The sequence below is a fragment of the Agelaius tricolor genome, unplaced genomic scaffold (genome assembly GCF_023055355.1).
Source record: "Agelaius tricolor isolate 1412-34295 unplaced genomic scaffold, bAgeTri1.0.p SCAF_24, whole genome shotgun sequence".
In the NCBI taxonomy this organism is placed as follows: Eukaryota; Metazoa; Chordata; class Aves; order Passeriformes; family Icteridae; genus Agelaius; species Agelaius tricolor.
This window is the reverse complement of record NW_027269284.1, coordinates 12,821,728-12,836,647: the sequence shown is the minus strand read 5'-3', so window position 1 is coordinate 12,836,647 and position 14,920 is coordinate 12,821,728. Positions and strand designations below refer to the sequence as shown.

The following is a 14,920-nucleotide window of genomic DNA, read 5'->3' as shown; positions in this document are numbered from 1 at the left end:
CTTTGCAGGATCACCATTAGAAGGCTTAAAAATATCCCCACCATGTTTTACACTGGAAATGTAATTATCCTACAGTGGCTCTGTATTTTATGTCAGGCAGATCTAACAAGTTTGCTGGATAGTCAAACTGAAATTACACCTGAGAACCTGAAAATGTCATGTAGTGTTGTCCTTTGATTTCATCTGCACTCAGAGGGGGCCAAAGCCATTGGGTCTCAGTGTGGCTTCAAAGCTCTCTGCACTGACACTGATTCAGAACTTCTGCAAGTATCTCAGGGGATGCAGAAACCAGGCACAAGACAGATGCTAATGCTGTGACCAAGCATCAGTTACCTGAATGAAAACAGGGAATGGTAACTTCCAGCACAGATCCTAGAAAAACTGCTGTATTTTTCATGGATACAACAACTGCTTAAATGCATAGTAAGACACAAACTCAACAATGAAGAAAAATTTACAGCAACACTGCAGTTGTGCTGGCTTCACAAGGCAGTAACTACCAGACACAGACTTTTTATTTAAAGCAATTCTTCTTTTGAAACTCTTATTTACTAGTCTGACTAGTGGACTGACATATAACCATGTCGTTCTATTTAAGGAAGATATAAAGGCATTAAGTGCACATATAATTGGATTAGAGTAAATACTGAATTTCTGCAAACAGATTGCATTAAAAAACAGTAGAGACTGACTGAATATTTGAAAGACTAGTACAGAGATTATGCTGAATATTAAGTGAAGAAATAGCTGATGGACATGTTTCAAGAAAAGCTTGCCACAGTGGGCCAAGAATGATAATCATTCCATGCTAGAAGAAAATAAACCACCTATTTGAGGGATGTGACAAATTGATGATTCCAGAAAAATTATCTACTTCCCACTTGTTTTAAAATATAGTTCCCTTTTCCTGAAAAAAGCAGTGTGGAGGTGTATATATTTTTAACACTACAGATTTAACATAATATGATGACAACTATGACAAACTAAAAAGGCCTCAGAACAGAGGTGATGTATTATCACATGCATTAAAATAAAAGCAAAACCAGATAGTGGAGCAAACAGACAATGTAGAACTTTTCAATGGCACCTGGAAAACTGCAGGGGGAAATTATTATTATTTTTTAAATAGTTACCTATCACATGGCAAGAAAACGATAATCAGAAATTCATACACAGATCATCCCTCTAACAAAGGAGTGAGAAACTCAAATCTACTCCTCCTTGATAACTAGGCAACACAATAGCTAACAGCAGCTGTCAGCATATTCAAAACCATAACATATAGAACATGGAAATTTAAATTATTTATAAATCTGTGAAACTGAATCCTGGAGAGGTGAGGGGAACTGAATTAAGTTTTGAATAGATACATGAAGGCTTCAGCTCAAGATGTAGTCTTTCTCAAAATGTGAGATGCAACTTCAAAAAACCCAATCAAATAGATGGATAAATTATACTACAGTTAAGTAAACCAATGCTATGATGTATCCAGAATACCACATCCTGTACTTTTCACTTAATCATACAAAGTTTGTAAAATTACAGGTATTTTGGAAGCAGAAGTAACAGAGCAAAATACTTAGGAAAAGAAAATTTATCACATATGGAAACTAGTGACTAGTTTTCTTCTAAAGAGTACTGCTGAGCTATTCTGTTCACTCTTGGAAAATAAGCTTCTGTAAAAGAAAATAACCATCACTAGAGGGTGCCTCAATTTCTCATGCAATCAACTCTGAAAATTGTTTGGACTCTATCTGTCAACAGCACAGCACTTCCTAGTGCAAGCTGGTACAGTGAGACTCAAAAAACTTACAGAAGAAATGCATTCAGACACTGAAGAGCTGGAAACATGCCTAAATTGTAAATTAGGTAAATTAAATTGTAAGTTGTCTTAAAAAATTTGTCTGTACCATATTTTGTTAAAATGTGCTTAAGGACAGGACATACATTTTATTTTGGTAAAACTTGAGCTGATGAAAAACCAAGTATGTTTATACTTCACTAGATTTTCATTCTACTGAATTTTTAATATTCTGCTCTTAATTAGATCTTTTATGCATCCTATTTAGGTAAACCATAAATCCATGGTTTACCAGAAGGATTAGACATCTAGTTCTAGCAGTTTCCCACCACATCACCCTCTTACACTCTCCTATGTTGTAGGAGTATTTAATGTGTGACATTAAAATAGCATGCCAATAAATCTATACATCTTCATACCCATGAGAAACACTTCAAGCACAAATTATGAGGTTTACAGTACCATTAGGGCTGGGAGGCACCTCTGGAGAGCATCCATCCAACCCCTATGGCAAGGCAGTCACCTAGAGCAGCTTACACAGGCATGTGTCCTGCTGGGTTTTGAATACCTCCAGATTGGGAAACTTCATGACCTCCCTAGGCAGCATTTTCCAGTGTTCTGCCACCCTCTATGTAAAAAAATTCCTTCTCATGTTGAAGTGAAACTTTTAAGTTTATGACTGTGGCTCTGTGTCCTGTTGCTAGGCACCACTGAAAAGCCTGGCACCCTTCTCTTGGCCCCTGCATTAATGAGATCCCCTCTCAGTCCTGTCCAGACTAAACAGGCACAGCTCCCACACTCTCTTTTCATAAGAGAAAGAGGCCAGACCTCTCAGCATCTTCATGGCCCTCCACAGGACCCTCTTCAGTAGCTCATGTCCTTCTTAGTCCTGAGGAGCCCACTGGAGAGGACTGGAGCCCAGCTGGACACAGCTCTCCAGCAGAGGCCTCACTAGGGCTGTGTAGAGGGAGATCACCCCCTGGGCCTGCTGCCCACACTACCCTGATGGGCCCCAGGGTACCATTGGCCCTCCTGGCACAAGGATGGTTTGTCATCCACCAAGACTCCCAGGCCCTTTTCAGCAGAGCTGCTCTTTAGTAGGTCAGTCCCCAGCCTGTGCTGGTACTTGGGCCATTCCTCCCCACACTTGCCCTTGTTGAACCTCACTAAGTTTCCCTCTGCCCAGCTCCAGCCCATCAAGGTCCCACTGCATGGCAGCACAGCCCTCAGGTGTAGCAGCTACTCCCCAGGAAACTTGCTGAGGGCACATTCTATCCCATTGTCCAGGTTGTTGATAAACAAATTGATAAGACTGGACTCACTATTGATTCCCAGGGAATGCCACAGACCAGAGGCCTCCTACTCTGCTGACCACAACCCTCTGAGCTCTGCCATTCAGCCAGCTCCTGATCCACCTCACTGCCCATTCACCTAAACCACATTTCCTGAGCCTACCTGCAAGGATATAATGGGAGACAGTGCAAAAACCTTTATGAAGTCAAGACAGACAACACCCATAGCTGTCCCCTCATTGATCCATCCTGCCATGCCATGACAGGCAGCTATCAGACTGATTTCCCCATGGCAGAGCCAGGCTGACTACTCCAGGTGACTTTATTCTACACGCTTGGTGATGACCTCTGGAATGATCTGCTCCATCGCCTTCCCAGGGATGAAGACAAGGCTGACTGGCCAGTTCAGGTCCAATTACATAAATGCCGCACATCTACACAAATATATCTGAAAAACGAAGGGCTTTTCATAATCTAACCCTATTTAAACGCCATAGGAGCCCGTCGTTCGAGTGCGGCGCTGCCTGTCTGCTCGAAGCCGGAGCTGACCCGGGGGTGACAAGCACAGACCTCGGATGCCAGCAGGGAGCCCTGCGAGGAGCAGCCCGGGAGCGCCCCACGCTCCTCCCGCAGCAGCGCTGCCGTCTGTGCCCGCGGGGAACCCCGGAGCGGGGCCGGGTCCCGAGGAACAGCGCCGGGACTGACACCAGAGCCCGCCGGAGCCGCGCCCGCCGCTGGGAGTCACTCACCGCGCACTGCCCCTGCCTCGGCGGCGTCGCTGGGCCGTGCTGCCAACATGGTGCCGCTGCGCTCCGCCCGCGGCCCGGCGGGACCCACAGCCCCCGGCGGCGGCAGCGGGGAGGGAAAGGCGATGGCGGCAGCGGCGGCGCGGCACGGCCCGGGAGCGGGGCCCGGAGCGGGGCCCGGAGCGGGACCCGACCCGGCCCGGGGCAGAGCGAGCGCGCCTGCGCGGGGCTGCGCCTGCGCGGGGCCGGGAGCGCGCGGCAGGGAGCCGGCCGGGACAGACGGACAGGGGGGCAGACGGACACCCCTCCGCACTGACTTCGCACCAATATATTTTATATATACAGTTATAGACATCTGCCTTATCTTTACAGTTAATCTCCTCATACCATAGGGGTTTGGGCATTCCTTTCCCCTCCTGACATTTTACCGTTTAAACATAATCACCTCAAAAACTGCTCTGAAGTGAGAAAACGGAATAACTTGGTTTTGTGACCTACGCAAGGCTAAATATATTCAACAATAATTTGAACATAATTTAATCCGCACTTTTCACAGAGTGTGGATCAATACGAAATAGAATTTTAAAAAAGCCACAAATCCAAAACACATCAAGGGTGCCTACTTCCAGCAGTGATACTTAGAGTTGCAGTGTATTTGCACAGAAATTGTTATGAGATCTGAAAGAACTAGAATGGTACTGACAGATGAGAAGAACTTAAAAGAGAGTCTTGGCTTGCTTATTTTGCTTTTCACATCTATATATATAAAATATTCCTATTATTCTCAGTGAAAAATGATCATAAAACATATTTGTCTCTATGATCTGGACACTAACCTCCATGATTACCATGGGGATTCTTCACTGCGGTTCACCTGGGCAATCACAAACAACACAGGAATTACTCATGACAGATATGCTTCAATGTGTGCATAATGATCATTAGAGACATTCCACCTGACGTTTTTCCCCCAAACACTTAAATTACACTATTTAACATACAGGCTTAGTATGTTAAAAAACCTTTATTTTTTTCATAAAGGAATGACTAAAAATATATGTATCCATTTCCATGTAATAGTGAATTCCATATAATAGTGAATAATGTGAGCCAGTACCTGCTATATGAACACTTTAGGGTTTTTTTGTTTTGTTTTGTTTTTTTGGTTTTGTTTTGTTTTTGTTTGTTCTTTTTTTACATAACCCATCTTTGATCCATAAAGCCCACTGCAATATTCAGATCACAGGGATGTGTTCAATCTCCTTTCTCCCTGCTTTCAGTCTTGGGCTAAAATCACTTTCCCCCCCCAGATTACTTTGGTTTTGTCTGCACTAGAAAGTGGCTGTATTTGGTTACAAGCATTGGGGAAACTTTTACATTTATATCTACACAACTCAATTTGTTGCTACTCTTCATGCAGGCTCCTGTCCTACTTTGCCTTTCCCAGCTGGAAAAGCAGCCATGGCTGTAACTTGTTCCTGGCACAAAGCTTGTGCCAGCCTGGCTGCAGCTGTGCTAAACCCAAGGGCTGATGTGCTGTGCTCACAGATGTGGTAAATCACAAGAGCATTGTTTATTCTGGATTTTAAAATCCCCATAAAACAACTTGTGGGAGTGAAATGTGGGGTGTTTTTGCATACCTGGCTAAATCTTCTTTGGCAAGAGGGGTAACTGAGGCTGACACAGGTCACCTGTGGTTTCCTTGTCACTTCTTTGTACTGAGTGTGTACAGGCTCATGCATACTTGCTTCAGAAAGCACTTCCAGCCCAGCCTAGAAGGTGCAGAGTGATCTTCATATCCCTCCTTATCTCTTGGGAGGTACCAAATGAAAAAGGAGAAGTTATCTCCTGCCTGAGGCTTAGCTTTAGCAACTACTGGCCTCAAGTATGATCAGATTTCTTGATATGTCTCAACTAGCACAGGGAGCTGAACTCACCCTAAGCAAGTGGCTTTCCTAGACAAATGTAACTCTCTCCCAAAGCACCTGTGCATTTGCCTCAGCACCACTTCCCTCAGTATCTCTCACCAGGCTAAGGGCTATGTACCTAAAAATGGCCACATTTCCTTGCTGCTGGCAAGGCTCATTAAATCCCCTCTTCACAGCACAAAAAGTACAGCACTGCAAGGAGCACAAGCCTCTTTATCACTTGGCACATAAATCTCTTTTTCATATCAAGCTTTATGTATCAATTTTGAACAGTCTTTCCTAAAGGCACATGTAAATGTAGAACACTGACAACATTGAAGAAGTGCTTTATGGCAGCTTTCTTTAACAATTTGGTAGCATTTCTTGAAGTTAAGTACTATAACAGACACTTTAAAATGTAATAAACAACTGGATGCAAGAACTATAAAGCTCTCCACTAGCTCAGAGGTGGTTTCCAAGCACTGAAAACTAACAACAGAAACACAGAGAAGTTTCTTACACTGCTCTTTAAAAAAATTATTGCATCAAAAGTACCTAGAAAATGATTTTGAGGATTTTGTGTTACTTAAACCTGTCTCACTCCTGAAAGTGCACTAAATGCAGTGACACTGAAACAGAGCTTAAGGAGAATGTTTGCTTCCTACCTGGGTTTTCTTGTACAGCAGCTCTTGGATCACACACAAGAGCCAAACACCACACTGCCCCTAAAAGCAGCACCCCAGCTGTGCTTTTAAAGAGAAAGAGTCAGATTTCCTGCTTAAACCACTAAAACACTTTGGCAAACTTCTTTTTGTGAACAATTTCATCTAAGGTAAAAGGGAAATCATGAATAAAATATGGAGAGGATGCAGCTCCAGCAGAGCTTTTCAGTTACTGCAGTGATTTTAAAAAGCAAATATCCACAGTATATTTTTACAGGGTTTACCATCAAGGATGGTTATTTCAGGCTGAAATACAATAAAATAGTCACTCATCCTAACTTTGAGTATCTAACTGTTAAATTATCTGACTCAATTTCTGTGGACTGCTTCTAAAGTAAGTGCAAGAAGTAAGGGCACAGACCTTCTTGGGATTTGTATGAACCAGAGCAGTGATTCCTAAATACCAAACATTTATGGAAGAGACTGGTTCACTCTGTTGACTAAAGAGAGGTGTTAAACCTCTAATTCAGACTATATGACAACATTCCAGCAAGTAAATATTTTTTTAGGTTCATTTAGAAACCTTTAATTTCACTCTGAAAAAAAATCCCTGGAAACTTCATGTAAGGATAAATCCTTGAAGTGATGATTAGTAGCCACTTGTTTTCCTGGTGCTCACTGTGTTCCAATGCATTGAAGTACTTGGAGTAACTACTGGAGATGCATCAAGGGAACAAGGCTGCATTATTCTTTACAGGGGACCTTTACAAATCAGCATCAGCCTCAGCAAACTTCTTAGCTTGTCATTTGGGGAAAAATTCCAGGAAACATAGCAGAGTTCAAAAAGATATCATCTCTCAGAAGCTGTTATTGGCTAACAGGCTTTTTGCCACCCCAGGATTAAAACAATTATTAGTAAATGCTCAGAGTAAGAAGACAAATCATAAATTCCTAGACTTATCAATATACTTTAATATTTCTGTAGCAGAAAAAAAAAGGATATGAAGTCTGTGATAGTTGTTTTAGAGCCTGCTTAGAGGGAATCACACTCATGAAACCCTTGTTGGAGAAACAGAGGACAGATAATTTATCTGCTTCTTAAATGCTCACAACCAGCTTATGTTAATACTAGGAATGGCAGAAATGTCAGCACTGTGAGATGGTTTGTAGAAATGTGGACTGTCTTATATACCATCCCTAATTTTTGTAGGTACAAAGGGATTTACAACTTTCCTGTCAATTCTGGAGGGGAGTATTTTCTGCTGCACTGAATTATTAACAAAATAATTTCTTATGTTGACATGTGTATTAATATCTCTAGTATGATCAGAGTAAACAAGACTGAGAATACTAAATGGAGTTACTAGACCTATTTATAATTGTCTGTGTATAAACAGTCCCTATAACATCTGAAGGTCTATTACTGCAAAGTTTTAGTAGTTGGAATCACATGAAAAGAGATGGATAAATTGCTTCTCCTTTCTGAGTACTATACTAAGAAGGAAATCATGGGAAGAAGTAAACATAGTAGTTAAAAGAGATTAGGAGTATACATTTTTACTTGTGGAAAGAGGAACTGTCATAGCTAGAAACATCTGATATGACAAAAGCTTTCAGGAAAGGGAAAGATATGTAATAAGGGGACAGGTCTCTTAGGGGAACATGCATAGCACACATCTCTTTTATCTGCTAAGAATCACTGCATGTGGGACTGTGGAAATGATTCAGTGGGTGAAACTTCATACAAAATTTTGGCAAAAACTCAGGTTCAAGATCTTGTTTTGCTAATAAGTCTGTGTCCCAACAATATACTCCAGTATCAGAAATAGTTGTACAAACAGTTTAAATTATGGACAAATATGAAGAGCATTTATGTAAGGAACATTACTATGAGACCCTAAAGGAGTAGTCAGTCCTTTGCTTAACAGGATGGAAAGCTGCTTAAAAACACATTACAATGTCAGCACAATGACTCTGCTCACAGGAGACATCCACAATCTGAACCACAGGTGTTTCCTGGGATGGAGAACAAGTCATTTATCTTGGTCAGCTTTATGAAAAATGGCCAGCCCAATGCCATTGATCCCACTGGGCAGCAGAATGAGTGCTGCACATGAGGTGGTGGTGTGAGCTGTTAGGTGTGACCCTGGCACACTTGGCCATTTATTGCTCTTTTGTCAATGATGGTTAAGGCTGGCTTTTAGAACAGGCAGAGTACATTTGCAGCTTGGAGTGCCCATGGTGCCCAGAGTAGGCAGTGGCATCATATAGGCCCCCAGTTCAGAGTTAAAACATTTTAAAACTCAGCAGGGACAGTGAGCAATGGAGTTATTTCTCTGGCTTTGAGGACAATGTAAGGTTTGTTTTGCCATATACACCTCTTATTGCCTGCCTAGAATCAAAGTCAAAATTTGTAAAATCAACAGAAGGGAAACAGCAAATGTTACCAGCCACACAGAGCATTTACAGAATAAGAGTACATGTTGCTGTGTTCTTAGAGTAGGAATTTAGGTATTGTGTGCAACCCTACAGTGATCCCAGTTTCAGGGAGGTTACAAACAAGAAAGAACAAACTCTGATCATCTTAATTATTTTTAAACTGATCACACCTTACTCCAACACAACAGAAATCTCAAAAACCATTTTTTGTAATTTGTCACATGCAGTTTAGAAGTCTGTGTTCACACATATTTTCCCTTAGGTAGCAACTTTCATGAATTGATCTGATGTATACAACTAGGACAAAACCAGGTATCAGTAACCAAGGATTTTGTGACAGTATTTTGAAATTTCTTCCTGTGGATGTGAGGAAGAATTATGCCTCTGAAATTCAGAAATGCTGATATAATCTCAGTTGGAAGTGTTGACCTAAGGAGTTACAGAAAAATGTATATGACCTCTAAATGCTCCCTGAGCTGAAGTCTAGATAGTTTATGCTGAAAGGACTAATTTGCTTTTTGAAAACATTACTCATTGGTAAAGACAGTGGTGTATTGCTTTTTCAAATCTATTTTTTCCTCTTTACTTTCATGTTTTATTTTTTGGGTGGGGCTCATCAGCTTCTGAATGACATATCCAAAGCAAGCTCCATTTCCACATACAACTGAAGTTCCTGCTGACCAAACTGCTTAGTGCAGCATTAGTATAATTATTCTGAATATGAATTACCTGCCAATGGGTAAATAAATCAATAAATAAACCAATCAGTGAACACTAATTTGTTCAGTAAATATCTTGGTGTATGAACAGAACCTAGTGGGTGAGCTGTGGAAGGTAAATAGAGTACTAAATGAAGTGTAACAATTAATGTAACATACTTGGTAGGAAATGAAATAAATTGCTTTCAGTTTTGTATATTTTTGCATATCCTAATAGTACTTAAATGGTGTTAGGTAGATTTAAAAAGATTTGAAGAATGTAGATAATGTTCTCAGCACAGATGTCCATTAGTAATTATTTCCTCTATATTGTCTCAGCATTGTAAAACATTGAGAACCTATTGCTCCTGAAGAATTTGTATAAAAGCCTAACCATATGAACAGGAATACCAGTAGTCAAAAAAGTGAAAGTATTTATTCTATGTGACATACTCATGAAAATTTGAAAATGTAGATAAATGTTTAAATAATTATCTAGGCTAAAAATATTCAGCAGTGGAACATGTGACTAACTTCTTCCTTAATGTCACTCCACCAAGTATAAGGAAAGTCTAAAAGAGTAGAAGACTGTGGAGAGCTGTTTTGTTTCAAATAACTTTATTTTTCGTTATTTATCTTTACATACATGTATCCCAAGTAAATATATATATATATATACACTTTTACCTAAGAATCTCGGGAATACTGATGTTCTTAATATTGTTTGATGGTTTCCTGGTGGTTTGAGGCTTGTACAAGTTCTTGCAGCCATGATCAGGAAGCCCAAGAGTTGGTACTGCAGTAAAGGCATGCTTCCTCCTGGCAGTTCCTCCTGGTGACACTTATTTCTCTCTGTGGACTGTAGGCAGAGACTGGATGATAATTTGGTCTGGATGCCTAATTTTATATGTCATTATGGCATGTGTAGAATGACCAATATATTGTGTAGAAATCATTGAATAATTTCAAATTTGATAATCAAGAAATTTTTCTGTTTTGCTCCTACAATGTTTTGAAACCAACCAGACCTCCCCATGTATTGGTGTGAATTGTGAGAAAACATCAGCCCAAGATCTTTTCCATATAAATTCAAATTTAGACAGATAAATACCCCAAATGCAATATCATGTCATCAAAATTGATATATTTTCAAAAAATATACTAGCAATAGCAATGATTTGCTTCAGGATAATGTCTTGAGACCCTTAATGAGGGCAGGAACACATGGTACTTGTATACATATGTCATCCATATGTGTAGTAGAAGTATTCTTCCTGCCAAAACCTATAGAAATAATCCAACAGAATGACTTATTTTTAACTCTTCATGCCAAAATATTAAACTGTTCAAAAAAGTGTAGAATCCAAATGGGAAAACTTTGGGAAATTAATGTTGCTTTTCTATAATTGTACAAACATAAATCTAAAATTGCTAAAAAGAGGAAAGCAGTAACTCTTGGTTTACTTATTCCCATGGTGTCATTTTCAGCATGGGTGGGGTTGAAATACCTCTTTTATATTGGATTCATTTTTACAGATTTTTACATGGGAGCACTTTGCTTATAGTTAGGATTGCAACCAACAATATTTCACTATAAAGCTGTATGTTTTCTCTGTTTAATTGAGAAAAATTAGTTTTGTCTGAAAATTTCCAGATGTATTATAACTACCATACATTCCTGTGGAGTCTGGAGGAAATCAGTCATACTCTTTCCTTAAGGCTAGGCTTATCAGATTTTCTAATTCTAGTAAAACTAATTTGTTACTCCTAACATAAACCTTTATACTGATTCAAATGTCATAAACCTATTTCTGTATTTTATAAGATAATAATCTAATTAAAAATTTATTTTAGTTGCTTTTGCTGCATGGTATATATTTTGGGTCCAGTCCTGCATCTGTTGAATTATGCTTCTGGAAGTCATGGGCTGGATATGATCCTTATTTTGTCCTTTGGAATTCAGTGCAGGCAGCACTGGGCAATGCTGATGGTCTTTGTGCCTCAGATAGGCACTGATGGCTGTGAGGCATCACCATCAATCATAATTGTAAATTATGATTGCACTGCATTTTGCACTCTTATTGTCCTTAATTTGCAGATGTATAAATGATTGTACAGCAGGGTGATAAACTGAATCTCCAAGTGTTCTTTTCCATATTTTTCACAGAAAGCAGCCCTTGTGTGACACTAATAAATTAGGTGTCTAGTTAGAAAAATAATCTACTATTGTCTTCTATCAGACATCTCTCACTGTCAAATAAAATAATGGTTGTACAAGCATTGCCAGTTTGATTTGTGGTCAGGCTTTGCACCTGTTCACTGCATAAAGCAGCAGTGCTGCACTCACAGCCATGAATGCTGATGTGGGAGAAGTGAGGGCAAGGGTACTGAGTGCACAGGCTGATGTTCCATACAAAACCTTCCGGCTGGTCCTGCAACCTCAGCAGCATCTTTGTGTCATTTTGTCTGCTTGTAACTTTCTTAATCTGTTGTACCTTTCTTAATCCATCAAATACACAGAAAAAACCTAGAAACGTCTGTCTGCCTTGGTCATAAAACGGGTTCAAGAGTTGTGCAACACAGATCACTAACATTTAACATGATCTGAATAACTGTTAGAAATAGGTGGTCTCTGTAAATCTGGGATGAATAAAAGATTGTAAATTGTGGAAAGTAAAAGGACCCAATGAAAGATTGCCAGTCTTGACTGGTGTTGAGTGCTGGAGAACTCGTGATGTTCCTAGGTATTTTTACAATGATTGTTGCTGCCACTGGTAAAACAGATTCCTCATTTCCTGTGTGGATTGGTACAGTTTCTCACCAATGGACCTTGCTGTGCTACTGTCTGATAGAGGGAAGTGCCAGGTACTACCAGATATTTTATCTCCAGATGGGTGCAGGTGGTGACTAAATCACCTCTTAACCTCATTGACAAGAAAAGTAAAATGACTTTGTTACACGTCTTGTGTAAGCACCATGAATAGAAGTATAAACATTTTTTTTTCAACTTTCAAGTTTTTGAAACATTTTCAGAAGTAATTGCTTCCTATGTAACCACTATTCATCTCTACTTTTAATTCCATTTATCATACATCCAAAGGGTGGTAGCAACAGCCTACTTTTATTACTTCTATTTAGCTGATAATCCATGAGGTCCCATGTACCTTTTCCAAGTTCATTGATTTGCTGAATGCAGATTTTCATCCTGTGTGTGACCTACATTTATTTCATTGCATTTGGCCATGTTGTAACATAACTTCTGCTTTAATGGTGTTACTCGCTTAATTTCATATCAGTTACTCTGATTAGTGATTACTGACCTGTCATTTTTGGGTATCCACAATTATCTTCAGCAAAAAGTCCAAAGTTTTTTTCCACACTTCTCATAAAGATGATAGCATTTAAAGAATAGCAAAGACACTTAGAATTACACTGAAAATACCCACTGAATATCCGAGTTTCCAGATCTTCCAGCTTTTAATTTCTTTATATGTTTGATAGCTAGTACAAATCTTCCTGTACTTACTGTGAGGTTGGTTAGTTATGAATGCTGTTTGTTGGTGTAAATATCAGATGGGACTCTTCTTAAGACCTGTGAAGTGGCATTCTGAAACAGTCATTCCTATTTTATTCCTCTCCCATCTGTTTTTAATGTATTGCCTGTCTTAAAATGACCAAAGATGATAATGCAGGGAATTTTCAATTTTACTTTAATGTAATATACAAAATAGCCATTCTAAATTGCAAATTAATACATTTTATATAAAGTCCAATGTACAGGATCTTAAAATTGTTTAAATAGTATTATAAATGTAATTTTAGAGAAAAGTCAGTCCTGGAGTGATGCAGTCTTATGTTAATTACAGTTCATTTTGATATCCCTGCTGTTCATTAAAAAAAAAAATCCATCCTAGATTCTAGAAACATCCTTATGAGTTCAGATTTGGTTCCAATCAAAACAAGAATGAACTCCCAGATTTTTTTTTTTCATTTCAACTTTGTTTTCCCCACACAGATGAATAAAATCCTTTGCTGGGGCCTCGAGTTTGAATGTCATTTGCCATCTGCTTCAGAGCACATCTTCATCTGATAAAGCATCAAGGTAATCTGTATCAACATATAAGAGAAATCCAGAAAACAAACTGTCTGCCCACGTTGGATCAGAAAAGAGACCATTTTGGTCAGTGTAGAAGATTTCAAGCCAAACTTCATCCTCTGGCTGCAGGTAGATCACCGTGGATCCAGAAGCGACGTCGTGGTTGCCGGTGTTGGCGTCGAAAGTCTTGATCCGGTACTTGCCATTGTGAACCAGCCCAATGGCAAGGTGCTTGTTTGCTAAGGTGATATCATAAGAAAAATAATAAATCCCTGGGATGGCACAAATGAACTTCCCTGTGGATGGGTTGTAATGCTCCCCCTCGTTGAAGAGGACTTTATTGAAGACAATTGGTAGTCTTTCCTCTGGGTAGCTCGTGGTGATGCCAACAGAAAAGGCAGATTTCAGCACTATCTTTCCACACTTGCAGACCCCTGGTGCTCCTGGCTCTCCTCGGTCTCCTTTATCTCCCTTAGGTCCAGGTGGTCCAGCTGGACCTACGTCACCTTTGGCACCAGTCAATCCTCCAGGTCCTTTCTTACCAGACTCACCTTGGTCTCCTTTCTCTCCAGCTGGTCCTAATGGCCCAGTCTTTCCTCTTAAACCTTCAAAAACATTTTAAGTTAGTTAATCATTGCACATATCACCTCAGTAAATGATTGTGTGGGCTACTGTGTGTGCCTGAACAAACAAGAAAAACATGGTCAGAATTTCAAAATGCTCTACAAATACTTTCAAAGTTTTCTAGTAAGTTTGCAAAAGGAATGCCACTAATTCCTACTTATCCTCATGTGTCTTGATTACACATTAAAGAATGTTATATGTAATCAATCTATTGCTGCCTGAACTACCAGGCACTACTGATGGCAGGGACAGCAGCATGACCACCTATGTAGTGATACTTGTGCACTAAATATTTCCTAAAAATAGAGCATTTTTAGTGCATACCTAAGCACCTGCTAATCTTTTAGGCCTGGCTAATGGCACAGGTGGGACTATTTATTTGAGACCACGCACACTTCATTTTTTCCAATCTTTTTCTTAGCATCTTTGTGAAGAAAGGTTGTGTATTTACATTTCTTTACACTGATAAATGTGCATATTCTCACTATATTTATATATGCATCACACTTAAACCCACACAGGCACATACACACACTTATCATATATAAATAAATAAATATATGAATATATTATATATATATATACACACACATATAGATACATATATATAGAGATAGAGATAGAGATAGAGATATATGTATGACAGTGATGATGA

At 39.5% G+C, this 14,920-nt stretch overlaps 2 protein-coding genes across 5 annotated transcripts in view; both read right to left on the bottom strand.

Annotated features, from left to right (window-relative positions):
• CC2D2A (coiled-coil and C2 domain containing 2A) overlaps positions 1–4,071 on the bottom strand; it is a 52,274-nt gene extending 48,203 nt beyond the window's left edge. Inside the window, exon 1 of one of the 2 annotated variants that reach the window (XM_071447306.1) lies at positions 3,843–4,071. In XM_071447306.1, coding sequence (XP_071303407.1) covers positions 3,843–3,891 — 49 coding nt within the window. In that variant the 5' untranslated portion in view covers positions 3,892–4,071. The remainder of the gene's footprint in view (positions 1–3,842) is intronic. The other variant, XM_071447307.1, reaches the window with a different exon arrangement.
• Positions 4,072–10,146: 6,075 nt separating this feature from the next.
• The window catches only part of C1QTNF7 (C1q and TNF related 7), a 53,546-nt gene continuing 48,772 nt past the window's right edge, over positions 10,147–14,920 (bottom strand). For all 3 annotated transcript variants that reach the window (XM_071447315.1, XM_071447317.1, XM_071447316.1), the window contains exon 4: positions 10,147–14,246. In XM_071447315.1, the coding sequence (XP_071303416.1) occupies positions 13,615–14,246 (632 nt within the window). In that variant the 3' untranslated portion in view covers positions 10,147–13,614. The remainder of the gene's footprint in view (positions 14,247–14,920) is intronic.